The sequence below is a fragment of the Siniperca chuatsi genome, linkage group LG3 (assembly GCF_020085105.1).
Source record: "Siniperca chuatsi isolate FFG_IHB_CAS linkage group LG3, ASM2008510v1, whole genome shotgun sequence".
NCBI lineage: Eukaryota > Metazoa > Chordata > Actinopteri > Centrarchiformes > Sinipercidae > Siniperca > Siniperca chuatsi.
Genome location: NC_058044.1, coordinates 17293047 through 17307205, shown reverse-complemented (window position 1 = coordinate 17307205; position 14159 = coordinate 17293047). Strand labels below are relative to the sequence as shown.

Here is a 14159-nt window from a genome sequence, read left to right as displayed (position 1 = left end):
AGAAGAGAAGTGATTAAAAAATCATGACTGTGTTGCTCAGTAAAGTGCAGAACAGTAATACAACTGTAAATGTATGATTAATATTCTTTTGTTCTTTTGTTTTGTTCCATGTGCTCTGAGATGAAGTTTTATGGCATTCAAAGGAGCAAGCATTCAGACAGTCTGGTGCATCACCACTAGGGTGCATATGATACAAAAATGTTTTATTCATGGTGTTTTAAGGTGTGCTCCATTAAATATTTTATGAATTGAAACACAAAAGATACTCACAAAAAACAAAAAACAAACTCACAGCAAACACACATGCACTCACAAGGAAAAAAGAGAAAAGAAGAACAGAGAGTACAGTATATTTCAAAGGAGTAAACCATACAGGCAGGTTTAAACCTCCAGTACCGCACATAAAACAGCCGAGACACACAAACACAAATGGCAGTTTAATGGAAGAAAAGAAAATACTCGGGAGAGACTCAAAAGAGCCACACATTACTGTACCTTTCTCGCAGCTCTGCAGAGGGAGGTAGGACAGAGCACGGTGGGAGGAGGTGGAGAGAAAAGAGAGGAAAACGGAAAATATCAGAGAAGAGACAGGAGACACAGAGAGAAAACAAGTTAGACAAAGGAGCATGACAAGGTGGCAACAGACAGAGGTGAAAGCCAAAGAGAAAAAGGAAGAAAGAAAGAAATGAGGAGAGCAAAGAGAGAAAACAGAGGCCATAGATGGCCAGTGTGTTGATGAAAGCCTTCCTGTTTAAGGCAGACTCCACTGTTGGCTGTCTCCATAGACTGCCTGTCAAACACTCACTGAGCAGCACTGCAAGATTTTACTGGCCCTGCAAGCACTGTTAGATGCACATCACTGACTCTGAGCTGTTTGTGTGTGTCCGTGTGTGTTTGCATGTGTGTTTATATATATATGTAGTTTTAGTGTAGGACATAGAGGTGTGTGTTTATGCGTGTGCATTCAGTCGTGTGTGTGTGTGTGTTTGTTTCGAATCCCTGGGAGCAATGTTGGAGTCAGAAAAGCATGCTTCGCTGTTTAAAGCCTTTATTTTTTTTTTTTGGGGCGAGCAGACAACAGAGCAAAAGGCCACGGGAATAAAAATGTCTCCAAGATTCAAACGTTTGGTGTGTCTGTGTGTGTGTTGAATGAGACAGTGCCTGAGGAGGTGAGATGGCTGTCAGATTTGGGGAGAAACACAAGACTTAACCAGACAATGATTTGGTTTTTCTCTGAGGTCTAAAGGCTAAGAAGGGAGGGCAGAGAGATTAATAGCCTGAGTGAAACATTCAGCCCAGCCTTAAATGATGTAAAGGAGCTCTCATTTTAAAACCATCCTATTTTATGGCTCTACAGCAAATAATTCAAAAACACATCAGGTTCAAAAGCATCATATCACATTAATATGATGAACCTACATTTCTAGCAGAAGGTGTCTATGTAAATAACATATGAATATCTTCTGGGAAAAGATGTCCCAATCTACACATCCATTATAAATGTGATCCTTAAATCTAAGTGCTCTAACTGGACTCTGGTTCTTACAGGCCAGGCTGGTTTTTATCCCCCTCTTACCTCTGACATAGAGGTTAGCTGGGGTGGAATAGCGTGTTCCATCGCTGTTGGTGGCAACACACTCATACTTCCCCTGGTCTGACTCCTCACTCATCTCTATCTGGAGGGCACCTGGATGGATGGAGGGATGGAGAGGAGGAGTAGAAGATAGTGAGAGGAGAGTCACACAGAAAGATAGTGAGGAAGAAAGAGTAATTACACAAAAGTGGAAGACATCAGATAATTGGGTATAGTCTATAAATACATCAACATACAAATGGTAAGAACTGCATAAAGAGTAAATGAATCTGAGGGAGTTTTCAGCAAAAACAAGCTGAACTCTGTATGAGGAACACAGGGCTAAAAGGGGAGCCAAATCTATTTGGAGAAATTAACAAGTTTCTACCACTGTCAGCAAGAATCTGCCCAAAACAAGGGTCAGCTTCCTGATTAAGAAATGGGAAGAAAACAAAAACAAAAAAACACTGATCCAAAGCTTACAAAAACGGAGAATGTAGTCTTCATGCAAGGCAGAAACAAATAAACCAAGCAACCAAAATGTGGAGAAATCCAGTCACAAATACAATATTTCGAAAATTCTTTGCTGAAAAAGATGTAGTTATATTAGGGAGCAAATCATGTTTCAGTTTTCAAGGATAAAATGTTACAAGGATGTTGCCATGGCAATAAGATATCCCCCAACCCTTTCGGATCCACCAATGGGATCAGGAGTGTGATGTCATTTTAAAACACACCCAATAAGGAGGTAAAGACATCAACCGACCTCCATCAAGGCCAACAGATAAAAAAAAGGAACGACATACGCAAAGCCTTGGGAAGGGACCGATGCTTTCTCGCTCCCTGAAAACAGAAAAACTGTCAAAAAAGTCAACCAGAGGTTCTTTAAAGATGGTGTGGTAAGGCAAAAAAGCGCCCATAAAAACTTTATCAAAAAAGTGGTTGTTTGGGGCTTTTTATCGGTAATGAGAGAGAAAAGAGAAAGTAATGGTAAAAAACCATGAAGAAATGTGTGTGTGTGTGTGTGTGTGTGTGTGTGAGCACACTAATGTCTGCAAGTGTCTGAGTCTTTGCCATCTGGACATTTCAGGCTGAGCGAAGAACAGCTGGAAGGGAAAACAAAACTGGGACGTTTGATTGGGCAAATATAGACCAGGTAGAAGGGGGGAGAGGCCAGGTCGAGCTTAAGTCAAGACCCCCCCACCCCAAAAAAAAAGAAAAAGAAAAGAAAATCCAGTCACAAAAAAATTTAAAAAGCAAACAAAGAGAGGTAAAAGTGATGCTTTGTCCCCTCAACTAAGCAACAAAGAAATAAATACAAGTTGTAAACACATCATGCTTTAGACTGAAAGTAGATGTAAAAAGCTAAATGATGTTAAACTGATGAATACAAAAGAGAGATCACAATATGGCGAGGAAGGAAGCGATGGATTTCTATGTTATAGAGTGAATTTTGAGGCTGAGATGAAAAAATGAAAGGATGAAGAGAGGACGAAAGACGAGAAGAGGGGAGGTGATTAAAAGTCATAGTATAATGAATTGCTTGCTCAATTCCAATTCCCTCCTCTTGCACCTACTGCAGATCTGAAGCAGCTGGATGAGTATTACCAATATGGCAGAGTCCTGAGTCTTTTGGACTACACCCATATTGATTAATCCACCCAGAGCTGCTTTTTCAGATCTGTGAGACAAGTAGGAACCAGGGGTTGAAAAGGAATCAGGCCACTGTGTCATGTTGGTCCTCCCAGCAGTCTTACCTCGTATGGGCGTGCCACCTGAGTGGGCAATGAATGCACGAGATTAGAGAAGGAGAAGAAGAAGAAAATGTTAGTACCACAGGAGGAGAAGGGGATAAGGGAGGGAGGGACTGGGGGAGGTAACTTGGAAAAGAGAAGAAACAAATTAGAGAGAAAGACTCAAAATATAGATCCTTAGAGAGTGAGAGGAAGAGAGAGAGGCATAAAAGAAAAAGACAGAATAAGCCTGAGAAGAGAAAGACAGAGACTAGATAGGCAGAGTGACAGACTGTGACAGAGCTTTAAGGAGATGGGTTATTGATTTGACTTCACTGACTTGCAACAGGGGCAGATGTGGCTGTACGAGTAGGGTAGTGTCTGCACTGCACTCATCTGGGTCTCTAAGAGGTGGACTCTATGTACAATTAACTGCCCTGAGACATAACCTGCACTTGTAGTCCACATGGATCAAAACCAGTTGTAATCCTGCTAGTAATATGGTACATATATTTTATATCCTAAAAGGAAAAATCCACCCTCCAATACTTGGCATTGTCCGTACATTGTATCTGCATCGATTTTGTGTTGTTTGGCATTGTATTTTTCTTTCTAAATCTCCCAGCAAATCTAACTGGCAAAAGGTAGACAATGTGACATCAAGTCAAAATCCCTCCAGCACGGCTACAGCCGAGTCTGACAGCAGGGAAATTTTCGACAATCTAAAACATCAGCAGTAAATGTCAAGTTCATGTCTCAGCCCCTCAGAATCAAAGAGCAGGGGTGTGTTTATAGACTCAATATCTTAAAGCGACCATCAACAATCTGTGGGGTGCCCAGCGTAAAAGAGGCCAGAATGCAGTGCAGCCACAAGAAATGGTGTGTTTACCGCAAGAGGTGTAGGACTGCAAATAACAAGTAAAATTATTTTCATTACTCATTGATCATTTTCTCGATTAATCAATTAAACATTCAGCCTATAAAATATCAGAAAAATGCCCATCACAATGTCCAAGAAGCGAAAGCAACATCTTCAAATTGCTTGCTTTGTCCAACCAACAGTCCCGAACAGATATTCAGTTTACGATAACGAAAACTGAGAAAAAGCAGCAAATCCTCACATTTGAGAAACTTGAACCAATTTTGACTGCAAAATTAGTAATTATTTAAACAATTAATCGACTATCAAAATCATTGCTAATTAGTCATTTGACTAATCAAAATACCGACTAATCGTTTCAGCTGTAAAGAGGTTTGATGTGTGATCACACACACTAGGGATCCCAGGTATATTCTCTAGAAGCCGTCAAAAAGCATTCTGGGAAATTAAAGACATCACTGACTAAAGTGAATATAAAGAAAGAAATGGAAATTACAATATTACTTTATTGCAAAATTACCAACTGTAAAAAAGTGATTTATATAACAGTGAAAAAGTATTGAAGGGAGGGTTTTTCTACTTAACTTATCTGACTCTACTATGGTAATGTTAAAAACTGCATGTGTCTATGACCAATTCACTACTTCAGCAGTAGTTACCAGGTTTAATAAACACATACTACACTGTGCAGTCAACATCTAGAAGTCTGAAAACTGGTCGCCATTGATTTACTTACAGTGGCTCCACCAGAGGCCTACGTAACAGCCATCTAGAGTTGATGGCTTATTGACTGGTAACTCTATACAGCAGAGCGCAGAGACTATAAGTGGGTGAGTGAATGACATAGTGAGTGAGTGAGGGAAGGAATCATTGAATAAGTGCGTGGAAAAGTAAATAGGTGAGTGTGAGGAGAAAGTTAGTGTAATTCTTTGGGTGTGGAAAGGCTGCAGGTGCACAGGTGAGGGTGAGGCCAGCTACCTCTAGGGTGACAGAGATATGTGTGAGTGTTTGTACGTATGTATTCATGTATATGTGTGTGTGTGTATGTGTGTGAGTATAGCCAGTTTGTAGCATCTATAGTATGCTTCTTTAACCAAAATGTGATATGGGTGCCTGCGACCATGTGAGTATGTGTATTTCTGTGTGTGTGTGCATCAGTGTGCTCTATATTATCTTTGTGTGTGACTGTTAGTAAAATGCATGCCATGCATTTTAATAACACCTCAACATTGTAAAGGTGAGCAGCAGCAGCAACAGTAAAAACATTAGTGAACAGTATGTAGAAAAGTGGACAGTGAGGGTGTGGGCCTCGGAACAGAAGCACTTACCAAAGGACTCTGTGGTTAAAAAGATACAAAGAGAAAAGAAACAGCATAGACATGGCATTACAATTAGACCATTGGTTACACAGAGGAGTTGACTTAGTAGAAACACCTTGAAAAAGCACTGGAACTCCAAAAAAAGTCATGGATATCGATCATCTACACAGAACTTTGCGCTTCAAAGAATCGTAAAAGTAAACTATTTTATAATCATCACATATAAGAAGCAAGGCTAATATACCAAATATTTGACATTTTAAGATGTAACTATTTTGTAAATCCTTTTAATTACATTTTTTTGTAAAATAAAGATCAAAAAGGGAGTCTAAGCAGGGCGTTAAGGGTTGAGCCAGAGAATTAAAAAAATGGGGACAGAAGCAAAGAGGTTGTTATCCATAAAGAAGCCAGAGAGTTGGGTGTCCAATCACAAGAAAGGGATTTTGGGTCCAGAGTTGGTCCCTGGAAACAGGAGGACTGAGGAGGGAGGGGACTTTGCTACGACAAGCTGGGATTTTACACACTACTGTGGCTATTGAAAAGCTGATTGAGATGGATTGATTGATTTTCCACGTGATTTATCTTTGAATTTAACAAATATATTTTCTCAAATAACATGGATACAATGTCTGTGAGTCAATTTCACACCCACGCAAAGACACACTTTCCATGAAATGAGGAAAAACTAAAGGTTATTTGAGTGTTTAGACACAGCAGTGAGCTATCTTAGAGAGGACATTCCCTCATTACACGCCACCATCACCTGGGTTTACTTTGCAAATTCTGTCAGTAGAGAAATTTGTTAAGATATGACTAAAGACATGTTCTGCACTGATGCTGTTGTTACAAATACTTCATAATATTTTTACTGAGTGAAAAATGAAACCCTTCGCGATGGTGATTTGCATGGGAAGACCTCAGAGTTTGGAGAAAAGCGGAGAAAAGTTGGGAGTTCACTTTTTAAGGCCTTGAAGAGTTTAGAAAAGTTGGCAACCATACACAGTCAACTCATACCACAGCAGCAGCAGAGAGGGACAGCTGAGAAACTCAGCCAGTAACCACGGCAGGAGGAGCGCGGAACAGCAATAAGAAAAGGGGTGAACGAGTGCAAGAATAACAGAAGCTTTGTAGGAACAGAAAAAAAAATGGGTTGGGAGGGGGGCACAGAGGGAGTGGATATTGAAAGAGGGATAAAAGCAAAGTGGGAGGGGAAAATACCTTAAGGTGGAAATAAAAGCTGGGACTGAAGGGAAGGGAAAGAGTGGAGGGATAAAAGCATTGGTTACCTGAGCGGAGCTGCTTGATTCGTCCGTTGTTATTGGACGTGTTGACCGGCAGGAAATCCTTGAACCAGGTAATTTCTGGGTCAGGGTTGCCGCTAGCAGCACAGAGCATGGTGGCGGTCCGAGAACGCTCCACCACTTTCAGCTGGGGACCCATGTCTATGGTGGGGAACCCTGAGGGCAGCTGGTCCTCTGGAAAGATCAAATACACGAGTCAAACAGAGCTGGACATTACTCAGATCTTCAGCTTGGTAGCATAGTGCAGTGGTCCCAACCTTTTGTGTGTGATGTACCCCCCACAGTCCTAACAGATGAGCTCAAATACACCTTCATCTACATCACCCATCATGTTTTAAATGTGTTCTTTTGAATGGATTTTAAACAGGATGTTTTTTTAAACACTATTTAATATATAAAAGTAGATATTGTTTTATAGTATTATAATTATATATTTATAGTATTTAGTAGACATAGTGATGCTGGAACTGTCAGTGTTTAGGCTTTATCACTTTTTTCAGTGGGTTTGGTCAAGTTTATATTCATACTATTACCACTACTTGTAGAGCAGACATTAGGCATTTTATCCATTTATCCAGCACTTTTACCTTTCTATTTTGACTAGGCTTACACATTTTTTCCCACAATTTTTCACAAACCCAATTGCAGCATGTGGTTCAGCTCTTACAACTGGCTCAGCTTGGTGGGAGGCCTGTAAGTAATAAATATACTAAAGTTGGTTATCGTTAGTAATATATATATACTACAGATCAGCATTACACCAATTTGTAATTCTATTTGTGTATTTTCCTGCTAATCCTCATACGTGTGGACGTCCTGTTGGCTTACACAGAGAAGTGACACTATGCCAGTGATACTTCTGCAGTTACATACACTCAGTTGCCAGTTTATTAGGTACACCTAGATAAAACTAATGCAGTCTAATACAACAACCCTGCAATACATGCTACCATCAGGAAGGTTATAATGTTCATTTTTTGTTGAAATAGTTTTAGAGAGGTGTTGATTCAACTGTATGATCATTTTGGAGGCTGTAGTTTGTGGTGCTGTTGAATTAATTGTATTGGGCTATAATGAAAGGTGTGTTTTTTAATATTTAGTCTACCTTCATTGATTTAAACAAAATATTAGAAACACTTCTTAGTATATGCAATACAACTCAACAGCACCACACACTACAGCCTCCAAAATGACAATACAATTCAATAAACACCTCTCTAAAACTGCCTTCCACACAGGATAAAGTAGGATAGTATCTTGATGGAAATATTCCTATGTTCAGCTTCATCCTCAGGGGAATTTCGTACAAAGCCTTGTACATGTCCTACCAGCGTTTACATTAGAACATATAACATCACCATGTCATGACCAAAAGCAGTTCCTAATATTACTTGCATTATTTTTTCCAGCTACTAATTCTTCACGTGATTAGTGCTACCAGATTGTCTACTTTTCATTTGATTTGTTTTGGGTGGCTTGTATAATTTGTGCTACTTTTTGGGCGGCTTTCTCCAATGAAAAATTTTCTAATTAATATTCAGTCAGCTCTGGGATAAAAGCCTTGTAAAAGCTCCTGTTCATATAAGTGAAGAGTTTTTATGTTGAATGCAATATTATGTAAAAGGCTTGGTGGAGATAATTGTTTTATTACCGTAAGTGTGGATATCTCTTTACAAGTTGTCATTTACAATGTTGTCGATTCGGTTTGTGTAAAACAAATGAGATATAAAGTGTTAATTAGTGAGCTTTATAGGTGCTGGCAGGTGGATTTTGTTACTTTTGGACAGAGACTAGCTGTTTCCTGTTTATGCTAAGCTAACTGGCTGTAGCTTCATATTGACCAGATGAAACATGAAACATGAAAGTATTCTTCTCACCTAATTCTCAAGCAAGAAAACGGATCAAAGTATTTCCCAAAATGTCGTGCATTTCACACACACCTAAAGCAGATAGTCTGTGTTTCAATATAAGACAAAATATGACACCTCATACTTGAAGAGACATTAAGCCCTGACTTGACACCAAGCAGGTTGAGTCACTAGTCCAGTGTGAAAAGGTTTTAAGGGAAACTGGCTGGTCAAATGCAAAAGTCAAATTTAGATTCAATTTAGAGTCAAAATATGTTTCGCATCAGACTTCAACCCAGGGGCAAGAATTTTGAAGAATCCAATAGTGAGGCCAAATAGAATAAGTAACATTTCATTCCACCTGACAAACTATCTCACTAAAGCTTTAGGCAACTGCTCTTCCAATAGGAATCAACTGGAAATCAAATACTCTCTATTCCGCTGGGAATCAGTAGCAGTTGAGCTACACTTTTTGTCCAGCTCAGTCTATTGCACACAACCCTCTCTGGAAGCTCACCCCATTTGCATGAATCAAATAGGCAAGTCCAATAAAGAAACATCCACTGGGACTCGTGCCCTTTTGGGATGGCAAATCAAATGTGAATTCATAGACATCTGAGGCAATTAAATCAAACATGAAGAGTCTATCCACTGTGATAAAGGAAATCAAAGGCAGTGGGGCAACTTCATTCAACTGCAGTAGGAGATTTAAGGGAGAAGAGGGGACAATGATTTGAAGAGGTGGGGGATCAAAGACGCCTGAACTCAGTCAAACTGAAAAGATACTGTATTCACCCTTGGAATCAAATAGGTTCAGTGCAAATCAGTTTTTAAAAACAAATTCTTTACTTTTTCAAGGAAACTGCGAGTCATGAGTCATCCATAATAAAGTGGATAAAGATAGATGAGCAAGGAGCGTGTATTCCTGCATACGTTTGCGCTGTATTTGATCTAGGAGGCAGTCTATTTTTATTTTTTCCCCCATTTTTTTAAAACCCAGAATCCCTTGTGACTTTATCCCTCTCAACCACACAGAGCCTCATTAACAGGAAATCCTAGCGCTGAACCTCGCCAAGGAGATGCTAATTCTGGTACTAGCCCATCGAACCGTAGCCGACGGGTTGTGAGACACTAGCTTTGGGAGTGCGTGTGTGGCCTTTTAACATCTCCGGTTTCGATCAATCACAAAGCCCGACAAATGAAAACATGGACATAACAAGCCAGGAGAACAAGATGAGAAGGTGTTTCTGTGTGGGCAGGTGGTGAAAGAGGGCAAAAGTGCAAAAAAAAAGAAAAAAAGAGCAGAATAGAATGGAATAGAGTGAGACAAAGAAAGAGTGACAGAAAGGAAAACAGAGCGAGAACAAGGGAGACAGCAAAAGAAAAACAGACAGAAAGGGAGAGAGAGCACAAGGGACCCATACAGCATAACAATCCTGATTCTCTCCGCTTTCATTATGCAAACGCTTACTTCAAAGCCAGCCCCTCGTAGGCAGGAATAATGCATTCTATTTCATCTACCTGGGATGGGACACTGCACTGAACATTGAGAATGCACAGTTAGAATGCTACTCCCTGAGATCATGCATCCCTCTCTGCCCCTCTTCTACAACCACTCATGCCTGCACAAAAAAACCCAAAACAGAGTTGCAGATATTTGTAGATAGAGGTGCGCCCCCACCACCACACACACACAGATACCTTCTTGTGCAGACAAAAACAAAACAGCTTTTTTTATTTTATTTAAAGCTGACAAGGTGTGAAGTGATATAAGTGAAAGTGTTTGAGGGCTGATTGAATGGGCTGATGCACACACACACACACACACACACATTAACACATGCACATAACCAGCTCTCCACCATCCATCATGGGGACAGGTGTAAGCAACACCAAAGTGTGTTTGGGACAAAGCTGCTCCTGTGTGTGTGTGTGTGTGTGTGTGTGTGCGTGCGTGTGTGTGCAGCTGAACAGTTAAGAACCCCCTGAGGTCAGAGCAGATGAGTAACCCTACACTCCCTTGTTGACGGAGCCTTCCACACATCCCACTGTTTCGTTTGGATGTGCTCCCACTTCAGTCTTTCCACTGTGACAGATTCAGATAATTTCACAGCTCATAGAAAAGCCCGGTCTCACAATCATGGGAACTGTTGTGCGAACACTGTCCTCTTTATATCAGACCCAAAAAATGAAATCCACACACATCGCTTGCTGGGTTTGTCATCTGTGAATCTGGAAGACTGCAAATCAAGTCTGGTCTTAGAATCATGGGAACTAAAGCATGAGCTGGCTGCTGTATCAGAAGCCCAAGTGTAATATCTGCACCTGCATACAAACCTGTTTCTGTCATTTACGACTGACACAGGGGATAAACAGTATGGATGCAATAAAATTAACACCTACGTAATATATCGCAATCCAATGCACAAAACAGCCCTCTACGACTGCAATACTTTTTGATTCTTACACATTACATTTTTTGTTAAGATTGTGTTAGAGAAGTGTTGATTCAACTCTGGTTTTGTTTCTGCATCACATTAAGTTGTTTTGTATGGTGCACAATCTTTTGTCACACCTGCATTTTGAGTATATTACAAGACAAAAAGTGAGGTACACCTAACCATGGGTTTGTGAGTTTATAATTGTGTCCATCAGTTTATTATAGTACGATATATACAATATGATGACAGGTGGGAATACATAGGATTATAATAGGAATATAATTAAAGCTTTCCAAAATTCCATTATTACAACCTAGGTCTTATTTCTGTGGTTTTGGCCACCATTCCTATCTGTAATAACATTAAACATCAGCCTAATTAGTTGTTGAGATCTGGGAATGCAGCAACATTACTAAAAAAAAAATCTGACTGGGCAAGAAAATTGAGCATTCAGATAATGAGACAGGTTTTAAACAACCCCTCAGGTTTGCCACATTTATTTGAGGCTCCACTACTGTTTACAGACCCACTTTCTGGTTTAACTTTGACCTACCACACTTACATTATTTATCAACATTTCTGCTGCACTCACTTTCAGTTCCTCCAAATAAAGTGGTCTAGGTACTCTGGCTAAACTGCTGGTCTGATCATCTGACCGCTCATGTTTCTTGCCCCATCAGACTTCATTGTGCAATGTCGCCATGTTCCATGATCTTAGCAAGCACTTTGACTGCAGACCCAAGTTGTAGAAAAACAGAATTGTCCTTTAACACAAATTTAAGAATGGATATTAGTTAGAACTTTACAACTTCATCTTTCCATTTTACAACTTCAGTTTTTGGACTAAAGTACTTTGTCCAAGCCTCATTTAGATGAATTCAAACAGACACGCACTCAACTTTGACCAAACCATGAATTATACAGTATCTGACTGTACACTGGATCCTAAAGCATATAATTGCTTTCAAGTTCATTATTATTTCAGCCATTGCCAATCACAGCCATTTACTGGAAGCCAAGATTTCAATTAGACTGGTTCTATTCCTCAGTAATTAAGCCGGCTGACCTTAACACCGGATCCCTCCTGTCAGACAGACAGTCAGTCAGTCAGTCACTGGAGCTGTGTCTTTACAGAGCCAGGGGGACAAGGAGACATGACTGACAAGACTCTGTGTGTGCGTGTGTGTATGTTTGTGTGGGTGCGCACACGTGTGGGTGTGTGTACTTTATAAGTGACATTTGGACTGACAGTCTATCAGGGTCTATTAGCTGCTCCCAGGTGGCCTCTTATTCATCCACAACACAATGACTCCTCAGAGGAGTAGAAAGAGGCTAATCACTACATAAAGACTGACTCTCTTAGAATGAGGATACGTTTGTGTGTGTGTGTTTGCCTGTGTGTGTGTGCATGAGTGGTTATGTTCTTGATAAAGCTAAAGATTAGACACAAGCAGATAGCTTCCATGAAGAGAGGCAGGAAAAATCAAAATACATTCAGAGACACGTAAGCAAGAGCACATACAGATGTAGATGTGCAACTCAGCATCCCTGCATGCACACACACACACGCACACACACAGACAAAGACAACCATGTGAGACAGGAAAAATTCTGGGTAGATGGAGCGGAACAGCACAGAAGATGCAAAGAGTGGTCTGATGTGAATAATTTAGAGGTTGCTGTGTAGTGGACCTGAGAGCATATGGGGAGACAGAGAGAGAGAGAAAGAGAAAAGGAGGAAAGTGTATAAAAAGACAGAGAGAAAGGGGAGAGCGAAGGAAAGAGAAAGTAACGGAATGAACTTGGAAAAGAGAGACAAAAAACACAGACAGACGAGACAGAAAGAGAAGAGAGTGGAGAGGAAGAACTGTAGACTATGTTATTACCCCTCAGAGAGACAAGCAGGAAAGAGAGAGAGCAAGAGAGAGAGAGAGAGAAAGAGATGAGATGGTAGAACAATAGGCTGCACATCCTTTCCCCACGAGCATGTACTGTAAAGGCAGGCGATGTGATTATCCACACTCGAGCAGCTTCACTTACTAAGACACTCTTGAGCTTCAAACTACCGGTACATAATGTGCTCCTAATGGACTCCACTAACACTAACATCACTATCTGCATTAATGGACTCTTGCTAACACTAACAAAACCATCTACTGCAGTGGACCCAGGCTTACACTTGCATATATATCTGAGAACACATCCCTCCAAGCCTCAAATTCTTCTGCATAAATAGTTTTTAAGTTACAAGAACACAGACAAAAAACTTTTGACTCAACGATGTGTAAAACCTGATTTCGACTGGATTATACCTCAGTGTCCTCCAGCCAGTGCTAACATCCCCACCTACAGTTATAATTTTAAACTAAAGACCTTCTACCTATATAAAGATACGCTTTAAACTTTACCATCAGAATTTATGAGGTCAGTTGATAAAACCACTCTAGTTATACAGTATTCCTTCTGGATGCAAACATTAAATTACAGGGATGTTATTACATATAAGAAACAATAAAGTGTGTCTGCTTTGTCAGTTACCATCACAGGTCAGGTGATACACAGAAAATACATTTATGGAATAACAAAAGTGTTGTACTAAGACTGTATTTTTCATGTGGCTTCCAGGCATTATGATTTGTATTTTTCTTCACAGTAAGCTGACTGGAAACATAGCTTGCAAGTGTGTTCACACTGACCTCGTAGCACACTTAGTCTGGTGGAGGCAGTGATTTCTCCTGCAGAGTTGGAGGCGTGACATTCGTAAATAGCCTCGTCTCTGGGGGTCCTCAGTGGCTGGATCCTCAGGACCGAGCCGGACCCGTCGTCAAATTCTATTACCTGTTAGTAGGAAAAGATGTTAAAGCAGCTTTAATCAATATAATATATTAACAATGGATCAAAATGTGTAAAGTGAAAGATGTCACTTGCAGTGACGAACCTACAGATAATTAAAACTCACTGTTTTAGTTTTACAGCCCACAACTTCACTGTTTTGGTTCACTCTCACCACTCTTATTAGTGTCGTTTTTGGCCGCAGCATCTTTTTTTAAGCTGAAAAGTTCTAA

General features: G+C 40.2%; 1 protein-coding gene across 24 annotated transcripts in view; it reads right to left on the bottom strand.

Annotated features, from left to right (window-relative positions):
- ptprdb (protein tyrosine phosphatase receptor type Db) overlaps positions 1–14159 on the bottom strand; it is a 169554-nt gene that overhangs the window by 41783 nt on the left and 113612 nt on the right. For 10 of the 24 annotated variants that reach the window (XM_044189821.1, XM_044189819.1, XM_044189828.1 and 7 more), the window contains 6 exons: positions 13791–13932; positions 6792–6980; positions 5515–5523; positions 3331–3348; positions 1577–1687; positions 499–508 (listed from right to left, as the gene is read on the bottom strand). In XM_044189821.1, coding sequence (XP_044045756.1) covers positions 499–508; positions 1577–1687; positions 3331–3348; positions 5515–5523; positions 6792–6980; positions 13791–13932 — 479 coding nt within the window. The remainder of the gene's footprint in view (positions 1–498; positions 509–1576; positions 1688–3330; positions 3349–5514; positions 5524–6791; positions 6981–13790; positions 13933–14159) is intronic. The other 14 variants (XM_044189831.1, XM_044189840.1, XM_044189839.1 and 11 more) reach the window with 7 other exon arrangements.